At 41.1% G+C, this 15,786-nt stretch overlaps 2 protein-coding genes across 3 annotated transcripts; both read left to right on the plus strand.

Moving 5' to 3' along the window:
• Positions 1–6,254: 6,254 nt before the first annotated feature.
• On the plus strand, positions 6,255–11,658 carry abhd13 (abhydrolase domain containing 13). The gene is made up of 2 exons (XM_022741027.1): positions 6,255–6,427; positions 8,107–11,658. Exon 2 carries the CDS (start codon positions 8,141–8,143, stop codon positions 9,194–9,196), a length of 1,056 nt encoding a protein of 351 aa, XP_022596748.1. The 5' UTR covers positions 6,255–6,427; positions 8,107–8,140; the 3' UTR covers positions 9,197–11,658.
• Positions 11,659–12,353: 695 nt separating this feature from the next.
• Positions 12,354–15,519, plus strand: tnfsf13b (TNF superfamily member 13b). Of its 2 annotated transcripts, none has more exons than XM_022741199.1 (6): positions 12,354–12,936; positions 13,063–13,177; positions 13,690–13,746; positions 13,979–14,079; positions 14,375–14,525; positions 14,748–15,519. In XM_022741199.1, the coding sequence occupies exons 1-6, from the start codon at positions 12,703–12,705 to the stop codon at positions 14,858–14,860; spliced, it is 771 nt and encodes a 256-aa protein (XP_022596920.1). In that variant the 5' UTR covers positions 12,354–12,702; the 3' UTR covers positions 14,861–15,519. The 2 variants fall into 2 exon arrangements, with proteins under 2 accessions (XP_022596920.1, XP_022596919.1); XM_022741198.1 differs by having other exon boundaries at positions 12,360–12,936; positions 13,955–14,079.
• The last annotated feature ends 267 nt before the right edge of the window (positions 15,520–15,786 follow it).

Below are 15,786 nucleotides of genomic sequence, written 5' to 3' on the forward strand. Positions count from 1 at the left end.
TTCTGGTGAGCATAAGTTTAGAAAAAGTCATTGCCTAATGCAATCTTTAACTTAGCATCTAAAAGATAAATATACATTTTGTAAGTGGTCTAAAATTGTGAACTTGGGAGTCAACATCTATATTATGAAAACCCCCCTGATCAGTCTTATTTATCAGGTTTACATATCAGTTTATCAAAGGTCAAAAACCTAAATTTGAGAATAGATTATTCACTCTCCTTTAAAAATGACCATTTTTGCTCATTCACATACCCATACCTATACAAACCCACACTCACGTGCACAAACGCACACACACACTTATTAAATAGGAAATGAAAGATGGCCTTTCCATCCCCACAGGATAAAACAGTAACCTTTAATCTGGACCACAACCCTGTCTTTTTCTTCTGGCGACCAGCGTCTACGTGTCCTCTGGTATCGGCTCAGTCAGGAGTGATCTCCCAAAACAACTCAAACAATCACTTATTACTGGTTTGACTGACCTTCACAAAGTGACTGAGCTTGCACTAAATTGAGTGAATTTGCTCTTTAAGTGGACGGCAGTTACCAACACGATCGCGTATGCACTCACATTCCTGCAGTTTACCCCACCTTTAGAAACCTCTTGACTTCACTCAGACAATGTGGCTGCATTTTTCAAGGACAGTGGGTTCTATTCCCCTGCACAGACTGAAGTCTCCACAGGCCAAATTGAACACATTGTAATTACAGTATGCCCTTGATATTGCACTTTTTCAAACAGGGCTTGCTGCTGACATTGTTTTGTGGTTGCAATTCCTTCAAAAAGAAAATGCCCTTCAAGGAGATAAGACATGTTTTGGTTTGTCACAATGTGATGAGCTCTGGGCACAAGGTCGCCATTAAAATATTACTGTAACTGGGATTAGTAATGATGCTAACGATGATGAGGAGGAGGAGGACAGTAACTGTGGTGGTAGTTATTGCTTCTAAGGATCAGTTTGACATTTCATGACATACTGTATGGTTATTCCCTTTCTTCCTAAGAGTTAGATGAGAGGATCAATGCCATTCTCTTGTCTGTGCTGGAAACAGTGAGTGATTAGCTTAGCATAAAGAGGTAGGAGGTAGGGGGAAAGAGCTAGCCTAGCTCTGTCCAAAGTTCAAAAATATATCAACTATACATATGACATAACCTTTCATAACTATTATTTTCTTGCCGGAAATAGTGGCCGGACACAGTGACTTGTTGGAGTTTGGCATCACTGTAAGGTTTCAAAGCAGGAGAAATCTATGCACATCTATTTTGTGAGGCAGGTGCGTAGGAGGAGCAGGATGAGTGGATCCAAAGTGGCAATCAAAAAATCCTGCACACTGTCTGACTTGTAACAAACAATTTAATGCAACAGTTCAGAAGTAGACCTTCATCAGGCAAATCACTGTAAGTTTACCAGGCAAACAGCAGAAAATCCTGGATTTTCATGCATATCTAAAGTGAAGTCATTGCACCCGGCCACCATTCTCAAATAGTTACAGCATGTAATTCTCTGTAAAAGACAACCTCTGTGTGTATATGGATTAAAGCACTGTGACACAGCATGTTAATTGGTGAGCTTTAGAGGTGCTGGAAGGCATATCCTTTCCCCTGCTACCACTCTTTATGCTAAGCTAAGCTAAGCTAATTGTTTCCTGGCTTTGACTTCATACTTAGGCATAGGCATGAGAGTGGTTTTCATGCTCTCATTTACTTCTCCAAAATGTTGAACTAAATCTTTAACTTAAATTCTGCGATGACATTATCATAAATAAAGATTGTCAAAGACCAAAGCTTGCATTCTTTCTTATCTCAAATAAATGAGGAAGGGAAACAGACTTGGATGAAGTGCATTAATAAACCACTTGAAGACTGCTTGATTTAGCAGCTCTGGCAAATTACGTTACCACTGTGGAGGCTGTTCAAGTGTCTGGAGAGCCAAAGAAAGCTTTCTCAGAAAGTCATCGTTTCATCTTTATTTCTGGCACAATGGACAAATGTGCTAATTATCTATCTGTACCATCACCGGAGGTTGGGCAAAGACCAGGAGATTAATGATGGTTTCGATAGCATCATTCCCACTCTAAAGATGCTAAGGATAATGTTAGGAGCATTTTAGGGAAAGTGGTGACCATCCTTCTTAATGTCCTACGTATCATGTTGAATATTGTAAACACGGTGAGGAATGTAAACAGAAGGAGCTCCAAGACGTGTGAAGGATAGTTCATCATTGCACAAAATCCAGCACCTTATTCAAATCCAGCACGATAAGGAAACTTTGTGTCAACATGTAACTACCATCTGTATCGCTATTACTCCTTATTACTTTACTGAATGGCTTTGATTTGGCACGGTTCTTTTTACAACCTTACTCTCCAAACCCACACCACTCCTTGCACTTTAGGAAGATGGGTCCTTCACAGGAGCACACACACAAAGACACATGCACGCACAAACTTATATCTGCAGGTTAATTAGAGTGATTGATATCATCATAGGTGTGGCAGAAGGTTTATTTGCAAGGGAAATGAGGGAAATGTAGCCTGTATTAAACGTCTGCCTTTTCACCACAGGAGGCCCCTAATTGCTGCCTGAGACATACAGCAATTTCCAACCAATTTATTCCTGGCAGGCATATAGTGTATAGGGCACTCTTGTTGCTTTCTGCAGGTATTTATTCCTCCGGAGCTACAGTCTGGATTTGAGATTGCAAGCCACCTACTGCCCCAAAAATCCTACTCAACACCCACTGCTACAAGTATTATTATTATTATTATTATTATTATTATTATTATTATTATTATTATTATTATTATTATTATTATTGTCTTGCCAAGAGTTATTTCCTGGTCAAGGTTTCTTTCCATTTTTTCCTTGCCACTGTCACCCAGTGTTGCTCATGGGGGAATGCTGGGTCTACTAATCTAGTAATCCTTTAAAGAGGATGGTTGAGACCTCTGTATGAAAAGTGCCCTGAGATAACTTCTGTTATGATTTGGCAATATTCAAATAAACCTGACTTGACATGACGGAACTCTTTGCTACATGCCCACAATGCCATGCAGGCTTGTCTTCTCGCTTAGTCGATAAGGTAATCACAGTACAATATACAGCCTCATTAAACCTTGTTGACTGACACTTGAACAGAGCCATTGCATCTACAACAGCTCCTACTGTTGCTATTATGTAGCTGTCCTCTCCGACTCTGACTCTGTCTCTGTGACAACACATTTACATTGTAGCCATGGACACTGCATCACCCTGTGCACGGCATTCAGTGACTTGCAAATCAAAGAAGAATCACTCACGATGATGTCAGGCAAGCTCAACTATGTCTTTCACAAACCCAGCAAAAATGCAATTATAGCAACTCTTACACTTGCAGAGATAAAGTCATAGCACCAGTCATAAAAGATGCTGACTGACAGAAAAATCAATGTGTATCAATAGGTTGGCTTCTGCATAAAAGCCAAGTGCAATTTCTCATTCTATCAGTGGGAACCATGGGTGCCTTGTAGATTTATATTCTGTTGCTCTGGTGTCCCTAGGAGACCACTGGGTGCATGGCATGAGGTGAATGTTAAGCATGTCCCTTGGCCTGATGATATGATATGCCCAGCCAGGTCATCAAAGTCACTCCTCATCCTATAGCAGCTCTGACTTTGTATTATTGAGCTCGGGCCCTCCAGCTGTTTGGAGTGCTATATTTCAAGTAATTGAGTCGTGGGATACGGGAGTGGAGCGACAGAGAGTGTGTGTGTATAAGTGTGTATGAGAGGTTGTATGTGTGTGTGTTTGTGTGTGCGTGTGTGTGTGTGTGTGTGTGCATATACCCATCATTGGGTGTGTGTAATAGATGTTTTGACTGCCATGTCAAAGGTAATTGAGTAGTAGGTAAGAGAGAGTGAACTTGCCAGCTGTCAGTCTCATAAGCTGAATCCATCAGAATGCAGCATTTCCTATAACCTAAACAGACGTGTGTGTGTGTGTGTGTGTGTGTGTGTGTGTGTGTGTGTGTGTGTGTGTGTGTGTGTGTGTGTGTGTGTGTGTGTGTGTGGATATAATGAATGGAGTATGAACATAGACATAATATCAAAGTCAATCTGCTCAAGTTGAAAAACTAAAGTCCCTCATCCATATTCTTCAGCCTCAATGACTTGAGTCATAGCAGTGTTGTCGTAGTGTCACTAAACCTCGAATCTGAGTCGAGTCTCGAGTCCCCAGTGTTAGAGTCTGAGTCCAAGTCCAAGTCACCAAAGACGAGTTTGAGTCAATTCCAAGTCGAGTCCAGATTACCCGAGTATGGGCTCCAGTCAAAGAGCTGACATGCAAGCACACACTGCAACAAAGATAAAAAAGTTAGAGTAATCGTATCCAACTTCCGAGTGTCAATGCAGTCGATGATTAAGTCTGAGTCCAAGTCGGAGTCATCAATTCTCAAGTCCAAGTCAAGTCACGAGGCCTGAAAATCAGGACTTGAGTCAGAACTCCTTGTTCTTATACAAACAACAGTGCAACAACACGGCTAGGCTAATGCAGGTTATCAGCTGTAGTTCTGAAACGGCAAGGGCCCTGGAAGGTTTTCATCAAATCCTGCAATTTGCCTGGTAAATTGTCAGCAGGCCAACCACAGTATATAGATAAACATATATCTGTTGAGATAACAATTTGTTCACTTACCTACAGTATATGGTCAGCTATACAATGGTCATGCCATTGTAGAAATTAACCATCTCCTCCAAAGTAGTGCACAGCAAACCTCTCCTCATCTGCATCTCTGCTCTATCTTAAAGGCTCATTACTGCAGTGTCAGCATTTCTGCCTCAGCAGTAATTAATTCTCACTAACCATATGCTTTCAAGTGTATACTAACTTAATTTTGGTAGCCTATGAGTTTTATCTAACAGAATAGAACAGCATGCTCCATCTAGGGGTTTTGATGCTGACTTAGACACCACAGAATCAAATCAACGATCCTCAAGGACAGAGCTGAATGGCCAACAGCTGTGCTAGTCTGCACATAATCTGTCTGTCTCCTCCAAGGTCACGCTGAGTGTGAGCAAGATGTTAAATACAGAAATACCAATGGGCAACCTAGGACTAGGGGAAAACATCAACATACAGTAATTCAAATATGTATTTAACAAGCACTTTGCTTCATATTTGAAGCATATTCTGATTAGTTCGATAGATCATCATTTGTAAAGTCATTGTCAGTTCTACATACAATCACAATGAGTCAACTTAAATCCATAGTAATCGTACCTTTGTTTATTTTGTTGACCTCACACTGTTCAGGCTATTATCAGAGTCTGGGTTGAGGCATTCTCCCACTTAAACAGTAACTGAGATGAGTGTTGTGTGCAGGTTGACATGCTATCTGCCCTCACTGTTCTTTCATCAAGGGACATTTCATTCAAGGACATTTCTCTCATCACCCTATCTGCCAGCAGTCAAGAGTGTTACAGCTCCCTGTCACATCTACAATTTGACCCACTTTTGTAGGCTGTGAGATGTGTCAACTGTGACTCTACCAAGGCAAAAAGGGAAAAAAAAGGTTTTTTTTATAGTCTGCTTTTGAGATCAAAGCAGCAGGCTAATATAAACTGTGGAGTTATGCTTTATATTAGGACCATGTGTTAGGAATGAATGGCTTACAGCAGTCTCTACCTTTGAGACTGTTTTTCCTAGTAACAGAGTTTTGTAATGGCCAGTGCTGATTCTTGTATCCCTACATCAACATTAAAAATACAACTAAAAAAAACAACTTCCTGTATTTGCTTTTTACTTTGTTATGCATGCTGCTAGCTGATAGCTGAGTTACAGTAACCTGCTTATTCGTGCTCTCTATACATGGCACTGTTCATTATTCATGAAGCATCACGAAACCAGCCACTCACATTGGGGAGTTTACTTGAGAACTGTTGGATTAACAGTCATTATTATTTTCTTTCTAAGAGCAGCACCTGGTGGACAACAGTCGAGTAGCACATGCAATGGTGATGGCTCAGCTTTAGACCAGACCAATATTAAAACACACATCCCGCGTGTTGTATTATATGAATAAATAATATAAATAAACATTATAAGATTAATGTGAGACATTAGTAGTGGTTGCTGACCTCCCTATTACAGCACTTTAATATGTTGCAGCACTGTTTTAATGGATGTGTGTGAAAACCATTTTCGCGGAACCTTTTTCTTGTGCTGAGCTCAACACGGACCTCATTAAAGCTACACCAGTAATGCTAACCAGCTGTGTAGCTAGCATTGCCGGTTGCAGCTGTCAGTCACTCACCTCGCGTTTTCACAAGTTAACGCTCATTGTAATTTAATTAACTGGTACAAAGCTGGATGACATTGACTGTGCTGTCTATGCGTCTCCGATTTGTCAACATTTCATGCAGCTGAGGCGCTAAAAATGAGAGAAAGGTGAGTATGTGGCTGCTCTAGGTGGCTAGTTATAGCAGTTCCGATAGCAGTAGCCATATACATAGGGAGCAAATGATAGCTTAATAGTTAGCACGCTTTTTACTGAGCTAACTTGAGCTAACTTACTGCTAGCTAACGTTAATTTAAATAGGCTTTACTTTGGTTGTATGGTAACTTCAAAGCTTAGTGTGTTGCCGTCGCTGATTTTACAACTTCTTTTGGCAGTCCATACACAGATTTCTGAGTGATTGGTGACATTAACGTTAAACGTTAGTTAATGTTAGCTAGCTAATGCTAACTGTCAAAGCTCTCTTCACGTTAGTCGTATGAGATTCTCAGGCTAGCAGCAGCCGTTGACAGCTCTTCCTTCTGGGTGGGGTCAAGAGACTTTGAAGTCTTGCAATATTTATGTATACTCCGTTTATTCCAAGCAACACTAACGTTAACGTAACGTATTCCCTTCAGTGGTGCTCAGTCCTGGCGCTGGGGAGTACCGCTACAGCATATGCTTGCAACACCTGTTTCTACGTCTGTCCACACCTAATTAACTAAAGTTGAGGTTTACACTTCATCAAGACTTCGTGCCCATTTGGTCTTGAGTGGCCGACCCCCCCTGATCCATCTAATGAGGTGTAGGTACAACAGGGTAAGGCAGAAAAAGTGCTGGGGCTCTCCAGGACCAACAGTGAGCACTGCTAATTGTATAGAAATTATAGAAATTTGTGCAATATTTAAATCGCAGCAGCTGCAATTTTTTTAATGAGGGTAAAATAAACTATCCATTTCTCGTTCAGTACAAGACCCAACAAAAATCACATAATTTTTAATGTTTTTTCACTTAAAATTAAAGGCAAAAATTATCATTCCAACTCAAATTGTGACTCACATATCACTTGCAATATCTGCCAAAGTAATTGCAATATGATTTTATATTATTATTATTATCATCATTATTATTATTACTATTTCATATTGTTAAGCCATAGTGTATTACCCTGAACACAGGATGGAAATGGACAATGCTGTTACAGTGGGTGAATAAACGGTGTGACCTGTGTGGGTCTTGTATCAAACAGGCAGGTTCCTTTACATTTTGAGAGCATGATTTGTAGGCAGGGGCATCTCTGTTGCACCACAAAGCTTAATTTATGGTATGTTGTGACACTTTTTACCTTTATCAAAAAAAAATGCAGCTCTTGGGATTTAGATATCACACTTGGCCATTTTGCAATTCCAATGATATTTCCATATAATTGATACCATACTGCATTCCACAAACATGACTGAGTGCATCCTGTAAGTACATGAGCATTAATAGGTGGCATTTCTGATAATCAATTGTCATTTACATAAAATGTCATGATTTCTCAAATGTGAGAATTTGTTCTTCCTCCGTTTCATGCAATTACACATTGATTTTGGCCTGTAAAATCACACACGTAATTTGCTGGGTACTTGTCTTTATATTTAAATGAAGTGGTCAGCTAATAAATACACTAATTCATAATGAATATGATGTGCACTGTTATGTTCTAATGCTGGAGTGATCTTCTGTAACTATTTTATGTTTGTTAAATAGATCATTTGTGTTCTTTGTCAAACGATTTCTTTACAGATTCACTAAAGCATTCCCCTTTCTCTCCCCTGTACTTTGTCTTTCGTTCTTTCTGTATTTACAGAGTGTGTGTTGTGTGAGTCAGCTTGTGTCTAGCCATGGAGAAACCGTGGAGGCTGTGGGGGGCAATGGAGCGTTGTACCCTAACTCTGGCCTCCTGGTCCTGGGGTGCCTGTCGAGTCTCCCTTTTGGCCCTCATTCTCACCTTCCACCTGTATGGAGGATTTTTTCTCCTCGCTCTCATCCTAGCCTCTGTGGCTGGCATCCTTTACAAATTTCAGGATGTGCTCCTCTACTTCCCTGACCAGCCCTCCTCCTCTCGCCTTTATGTTCCCATGCCAACAGGAATCCCCCATGAGAATGTGTACATCCGCACCAAGGACGGTGTGAAGCTCAACCTCATCCTGCTTCGCTACACAGGAGGGGACACACCGCCTGGTGTCACCTCTGGCAATCAAAGCAGCCCCACATCCTCTGCTCCACCCACCATCCTTTATTTCCATGGTAATGCAGGTAATATTGGCCACAGGGTGCCAAACGCCCTACTGATGCTGGTCAATCTGAAAGCCAATGTAGTGCTGGTGGACTATCGTGGCTATGGAAAAAGTGAAGGTGAGCCTAGTGAGGATGGGCTGTACCTGGATGCAGAAGCCACACTGGATTATGTCATGACCCGTCCTGATCTGGACAAGACAAAGGTGGTACTCTTTGGCCGTTCACTAGGAGGCGCTGTGGCTGTGCGCTTGGCCTCAGTCAACCCTCACCGTGTAGCAGCCATTATTGTTGAAAACACCTTTCTCAGCATCCCTCACATGGCAGCGACGCTCTTCTCCTTCTTGCCCATGCGCTTGCTGCCCTTGTGGTGTTATAGGAATCAGTTCCTGTCCTATCGACAGGTGGCGCTGTGCCGCATGCCCTCGCTGTTTGTGTCTGGTCTGTCAGACCAGCTCATCCCACCAGTTATGATGAAACAACTGTATGAGCTGTCTCCTGCACGGACTAAACGCCTGGCTATCTTTCCAGAGGGAACACACAATGACACGTGGCAGTGTCAGGGCTACTTTGCTGCTTTGGAGCAGTTCATGAAGGACCTGCTGAAGAGCCATGCCCACGAGGAGAGTGCTCAGCCCTCAGCTAGTGTCACCATTATCTGAAAAAAATCCAGTCAGGGAGTGACTGTTGGTGACTACAGGTTATGGGCAGGATGAAGTGAAGGCTGTTAAGGAAATTGCTTGGAGGGACTTAATTAATTTTTGGAAAGAATGTACATTTTCTATGCTTTTTCTGGGTTTTTATTTTATTTTATTCTTCTGTAAATGTAACATATTTGTCTAAATGATTTGACTATTTCAAGGTTTTAAGAGAGGGTAACAATCCCTCATGGGATCTTTTGTGTTTCAGCTATGAATGCATGTATTTATGACCTTTTATGAATGAAGCATACATGCCCACACTGCAAGACATGTCACAACTACAGAAGAACTTGCTAGAATGGGTCTGCTGAAATCAATTAAAATGAAACAGTTGCACATTGTACAATGACCGCATAAGGACCATGTTTCAAATTGATTACTACTAGAATTAAAATGACACTCCTTCTAATATACAAAATGAGACACTGATAATATGTAGGTCTATACTGATATATATATACATTTTTTTGTTAATATTTTGCACTTTTTTTTGTTCAGATTTAAGTGTTGACTTGTGTAGGCTAACATCTTATGAGCAATACTTGGAGGAGCATAAGGATGTTTTTTTTTTCTCTGCCCTTTTGGCAAGGGACATTAATATTGAGTATTTGCAGCAGCTTGGCATGTCATGACATTGTAGTGGTTAATATTTATATATTCCCTCGAAAATTTTGTCTGGCAAAGTAGCATAAAAAACTTGAGTAACTGTCACAAAAACTGTTGACTGAGATAAAGTGGTCAGTAAGATAAGGTGACGTTGATACTTTTGTCTTTCAAAATAAGTTCTTGAGATCTTATTTCCTGTCAAACTGCCTCTGTTTCAGTGTGATTGGGATAAGCCACAAGATATTCTCTCTGTTACTGTGTCCTTTTAAAACACAACTAGCACACGGGATAGCATTTACTCTTAAATGGGCTAGGGTTGCTATGCAGTAACTTTGGCTCCAGTAGTCTGGTGAGCAAGAGCATTTGCTCTGTGTGTAGTTTGTTATTAAAGGGTGGGTTCAGATTTCTTTAAGTCTATCTTAGTACAGCACTATAATACATGTCTTTCTGTACTAAAAGAGTCGGTGGTTGGACTTGTTACTGAGCATGAAGAGGTCATTTTATGCACAGAAATAAAGTTGAGCAGAACCTCGCACAAGGAAGACAAACTAATTAGGGATTTTCCAAAGTAAAGTCTGAGTAGAAAATGCCACCACTTGTTCCCTTTCCTCCAGTGCAGATCAACACGGAAACATTCTGGGAAATTTTGAATTAAAAGAAAAGAGGAAAAAAGACTCAACTTTGAAAGATGGTTACTTACTATTTGTCTAACTCAGACCACTAAGACCTCATATTAACTTTAATTGAACTTTGGAATGAATTTTTTACACTGCAAGAACACTGGATTTTGTCTCCTCGGAGTCGCGCTAGGAGGGGATTTCTTGACCGCCAGTACAGACAGGAAGAATGATTAGTGACCAGTTGCTCTTTCAACATGCATACATATGGGCATTGGAGTACTGTATTAAGATTGTCTTGGAAAAAGCCTGACCCTATCTCAAGAACTAAAAATAATATGTGAGCTTCTTTTAATCAAATGTTGTAATTATTTGTTAGCTACTATCATCTCGCCCCATGCTCATGTGGCAAAATGGCTTTACTCACTTGGAGGGCTTTTAATGAGTTAATTAACCTTTCCTGCATGTCTTCCAGGGGGTGGAGCAGAGCTTGATGATTAAAACACTGCTCCTGCTTTCCAAATGCAGCACGCTGCACTGCAGTGGTAACAAAGCCATTTGAATACACTCAACAGATCTCCTTAGCCATATTTGATACTGTTTGTAAACAGTATGCTAAACAAAATTTAACAACGACAAAAGACCAAAATTTATTTGTGTCAGTGTGACAACTTGAAAAATGGTCTAAAGGCTACCATGAATGTAAAATGTGGTCTTAAATTAACAAGTGTGCTTTATAAGAAATCATTTATAGTCTTTTCTCCCTTGTGTGTGACATTTTTCCACCAGTGGCACTGAACAGTTTCAGATATTTTTGTATTATATCAAATCCATGAGCTGAGTTTGATGCATCCAGTTTAAAGATTTTTATCCCATCACACATTGGGAGAGCCCGTTGTGCAATCTGAATTCAACCATGTGAATATACACTGATTTTGTTTCACACGCTTCGCTTTACACACTTCTGCTGTTAGTTTGCATTGTGCCATTTCTTCATTCAAGAAAAGATGTGGGAACTTGTCATCATTTATTTGATTTATTGTTTTGGTGGTTGGCCTAAAGCAAATTTAATAATTAATAGAATATTAGAGTTTTTATCCTAGGCAAGTGTTTTGTCCAACACCCTGTTCAAACTGAATGTCTTTTCATTTTTTATAAAGAAAATCACTTGCCAGGTACTGTGTACACTGTGGAACATATTTTTATATGTTCATACGATTATGAATAGTGGAATCAATGCTGTTGAAAGTGCTGGCATAATTTAGAATTTACAAGTTGCATTTGCAAGCTGGCATGTGATTATGTTGAGTCTTGGTAAATTTCTGTAATGAAGCTGCACAGTGACGACATGATTTTGTGTACATCTACCATGACTTCCAGTAACCCCACACTGAAGAAACGTTGATGGGATATGTGAACAGTTAGACATCTGAATGATTCATCTTTATCTTCAGTATAAAGCAGTCAGTTTGAGTGAGTTTTCCATTTTAGAGTTGTGTTTCTTTTTCTATTTCAGAAACAATGTTGACAACTTCTTTTGTAAGCACACATTTTCACTTTCTATTTTCTGTACTGTAACATGCAATAAATTGATACATTGAAATTTCTTTTCGTGTTGGATTTTTGTTGTGTAAGTTCCAAATTGACTCATTTAAATTGCCGTCACTTCACTTTTTATATTCTGAGAATAGCAGTTTGATTGTTTTTCTGTTATGTTGCCATTCACAGTTGAATAATTTTTGCACTTCCTTCTTTCGATGAGTGCTGGCTCCTCCGGCTGCCAAGTTCAAATTTATTGTCTTTTTCTCCTTATTAGTATAAAATCACTCATCTTAACTGCCAAGACTGTCTGTCTTCCTGTGCCCACTCTGTGACGCACACACACTTTATTAGAATGTGGCGAAGCTGCGCTTGATGAGCTTTATCATTTTGAAGGAAGCAGGATGAAGAGAAGGGGAGAGAGACTCGTCAGAGCTGCTGGTCAGGCAGGAAGCTGAGTGTGGTTAGCTGAGCGGAACAGTAGACGGGAAGCTGTTTTTTTTTTACTGTATTTGTTCTGCGTAGTCCCTCCGACTAAAACTGGAACTGGCCACAAGTGAATAAAAGTGAGAGTTAGGAGGGTCAGTGGAGCCTACAGAGAGTGATTAAGGTAAAGCTGGAGGCTCCAGAGAAAGCTTGAAGAGAGGCCTCATAGTTCAGGTGTGAGACGAGTCATGCTGCCGGCGTGAGCTCTCGGGAGATTGTATGGGCCCTGCGATGGCAGTTTTGGCAGGTGTGAAGCCTGGGACTGGACAACAAGCAGGTGGAGGGAGGCTGTCCTGGCCAGTTTTCCTGCTGACACTAGCTGCTGTCACCTGCTCCTCTCTTTCCGCTTTGTCCCTGTACCAACTGGTGGCTCTCAGAGCGGAGGTAGAGGGACTCAAATCAGAGGTCTGTCGCAGGAGAGAGGAGGGACAAGAGGCCAAGCATGGAGGCCAGGTGAGAGACAACTATGCTCATAACATAAAAACAAAACCCCATCTGAACAGGCTGGTGAAGATTGGCAAGATACTATATTTCACTTTCATTTATGGTGTTTCTAAGGACTGTATTGTGCCTGTACAGACTGAGAATATCGGTAGCAGGAGAAGCAGCCAAGAGCCCCTCCAGCAACCTGAGTCTCAATATGCTTCCACCCTGTTGAGGAAGAGGAGAGTCGTGGCTGGAGCAGAGACATTAGGTAAGACACAGTGGTGCACACCTGACAGTTAACTGCAAAAGAGATTCAGTTATTAGTAGCAAAATCTGTGATATAAATGTTTTGCTTCACTTCCAAAAAGATATTAAATACACTATGTGACCAGTTCTATTTCTCGGGTTTAAGACGGTGATTGAGGACGTCCTGTCAAGTTTATTTATGTAGCTTAAGATCACAAATGTGTCTCAGAGAGCTTTAGGATTAGAAAAGAAAGAAGAAAAGGAAAGCTTCCCCCAAAACTGTTAAACAAACACCCATACCTATATCCAAAGTAAGGAGTCTGCTTTTTTTTTTTTTTAAACATTTCCTGGGGTGTACAGGGCACCAGTGTTTATACTGCTGCTGAGTGCTGTCAGTGGAATTTCACCCTACAAGGAAAATTGGAAGGGGCAGAAGGAAAAAGAGAGACATCCACGGAGTGAGCAGCGTTCAGACTGCAAGGACACAGCTGACCATTTTTAACATCTCTAAATTTCTCCTATGTTGTGTCACAGTTTCTCAACCTTGCCTGCAGCTGTTGGCAAACAGGAAAAGGACAACCTTCAGCAAAGGTACAGTTGTTGTTTGAGCTTTGTAAGTTAACATTAAATACACCCATAAATACTGAGTCAAAATATATTTCACACAGTAAATGATATAAACATGTATGCATCAACCCCAAGCAGCAACTAACTCTCTAACAGGTGGGCTCCTGGGATGGATGTTAAGCTTTAGGTGCTTTGACATGTTGTCTAATATATTCTTATTTGTTTTGATCAGAATTGGAATCGACTCTCTACACAGGTATCCCCTGGCAGACTGGACTGAGGAGGGGCTCTGCCCTGGAGGCAGATGGAGACCGCATATTAGTTAGACAGGAGGGCTTCTTCTTTGTGTACAGTCAGGTACGTCCATTTGTTGTCGTTGCATAGTTTTTCCACAGGGAGGTGCTGCTGCTCTGTCTGCCAATCACCAGATTTTACATAGGAGGGGGCACATGTCTCCATATAGTGCATGAAAAAGGGTGTGCTCGATCTTAGCATGAGGTGGTTAGCAGACCTTGAAGAGAAAATGTAAATGATGCACTCAAAATAAAACACATAGAAAATGCTACACCACCCAGCTGACTGTTTATGCATGTTAAAACCAATGCCGGTGCCATACCTCCTAGATTTCACCTAGTGTTTCTGATTTTCACAGGTCTTCTACATGGACAGTACCTTTGCAATGGGTCACGTGGTGATCCGGTGGAAGAGTAATGTGGTGGGAAACGACGATCCTTTTGCAGTCCTGTTCCGCTGCATCCAGAGCATGAACCCCGTCTTCCCTTTCAACACCTGCTACACAGGAGGTGAGCCTATGATCACCCTTTTTACAGCAGCTCTTAGGGGAGGCTCAAACAGTGTGTTCTCCTCTTCAGTCAAGCTCATGCATTCGTGTGTGTTTTTGCTTGCCTAAGTGGCTGCATATGTGTGTCAGTAGTTTGGGTACGTGTGATAGATGTCTGTGGAAGTGGGGGAAACAAAGAGAAAATGCCAGTTCAAGGTCTGAACAGTACATTTACATCCTTCAGGTATTGTGAAACTGGAGGTCGGGGACCACTTGGAGCTTCTGATCCCCCGTTCCACAGCCAACGTGTCCCTGGACGGAGACGTCACCTTCCTCGGTGCCGTCAAACTGGCTTAAAGTGTGTCAGCTTGTTTTGGACCTGAGGGACGCTGTTGTCAGGGGAAACACGTGCCACATTGGGAAGAGAGGGAGCAACGAGGCACAGTTCTGCTGACCTTGCCTGACCTTGGGTGTTTGGGAGAAGAATACAGGAAGCAGCCATTTGTGCTCTGGCTGACAGATAGACTGTGTGACTCCTTGCTAGTGAGCAGACATGACGGGGATGATGAGTTGATGTCATAGTCTTTACTCTTTACATACAGTTTATATACACCTTATAGCCACGGCTTTATTGTGTTCATTTCTACCACACACCAAGACAAAATGTTAAAAAAAACTGCCAGGATCTAGTACTTTTTCTTCAAATAATCACAAACACATGACATAGGCTGACTTGGAAGGAAGTGTGTTATTTGTGTGAAATCATTCTTATCTTCTTACATGCACTGATCAGTAATCTTTTCTACTGTTGCAGTGGCATTACTATGCTGCTGAAATAGTTCTTCTCACGTGCTTCATTTGTTTTTTGTATTTTCTTTTAGATATTTTAACCCAAACAAGAGTCTGGTTATCATCCAAATGCCACAATTTGATTCCAGTTTAACTGTATATGTCTTAAATGATATGAAAATTCAGATACAATAAAGGGGACAGTTCTTGCTCAAGAGATGACATCATCCGGAGTCGAGGTGGAGGTTGTTGTTCCAATGTTTGCCACTAGAAGGAAAACGACATCCTGCCACGCAGCACAGACACAAATCAAACTAAAGCTGAGCAGGATCAGTGAAAACAAACTAAAGGAAAAGAGCAGACTTTTAGCTTGAGGCAAAACTGTCTGCATTTGATATCTGCACATTTCGAGGGGCTGTTCAATGAATTTAAAGTGCCTGAGGACCATGGAGGAAACAGTTAAATATCTTCAATGGATGATTCTTCAGTTTACA

The sequence above is a fragment of the Seriola dumerili genome, unplaced genomic scaffold (assembly GCF_002260705.1).
Source record: "Seriola dumerili isolate Sdu_G_001 unplaced genomic scaffold, Sdu_1.0 BDQW01000052.1, whole genome shotgun sequence".
NCBI classification, from domain to species: domain Eukaryota; kingdom Metazoa; phylum Chordata; class Actinopteri; order Carangiformes; family Carangidae; genus Seriola; species Seriola dumerili.

Coding starts and splice junctions, on each gene's coding strand:
- tnfsf13b (XM_022741198.1), top strand. CDS start 12,703: ATGGGCCCTGCGATGGCAGTTTTGGCAGGTGTGAAGCCTGGGACTGGA. Junction 14,080..14,374: donor TCTTCTTTGTGTACAGTCAG/GTACGTCCATTT, acceptor TGATTTTCACAG/GTCTTCTACATGGACAGTAC. Junction 14,526..14,747: donor CAACACCTGCTACACAGGAG/GTGAGCCTATGA, acceptor TACATCCTTCAG/GTATTGTGAAACTGGAGGTC.
- abhd13 (XM_022741027.1), top strand. CDS start 8,141: ATGGAGAAACCGTGGAGGCTGTGGGGGGCAATGGAGCGTTGTACCCTA.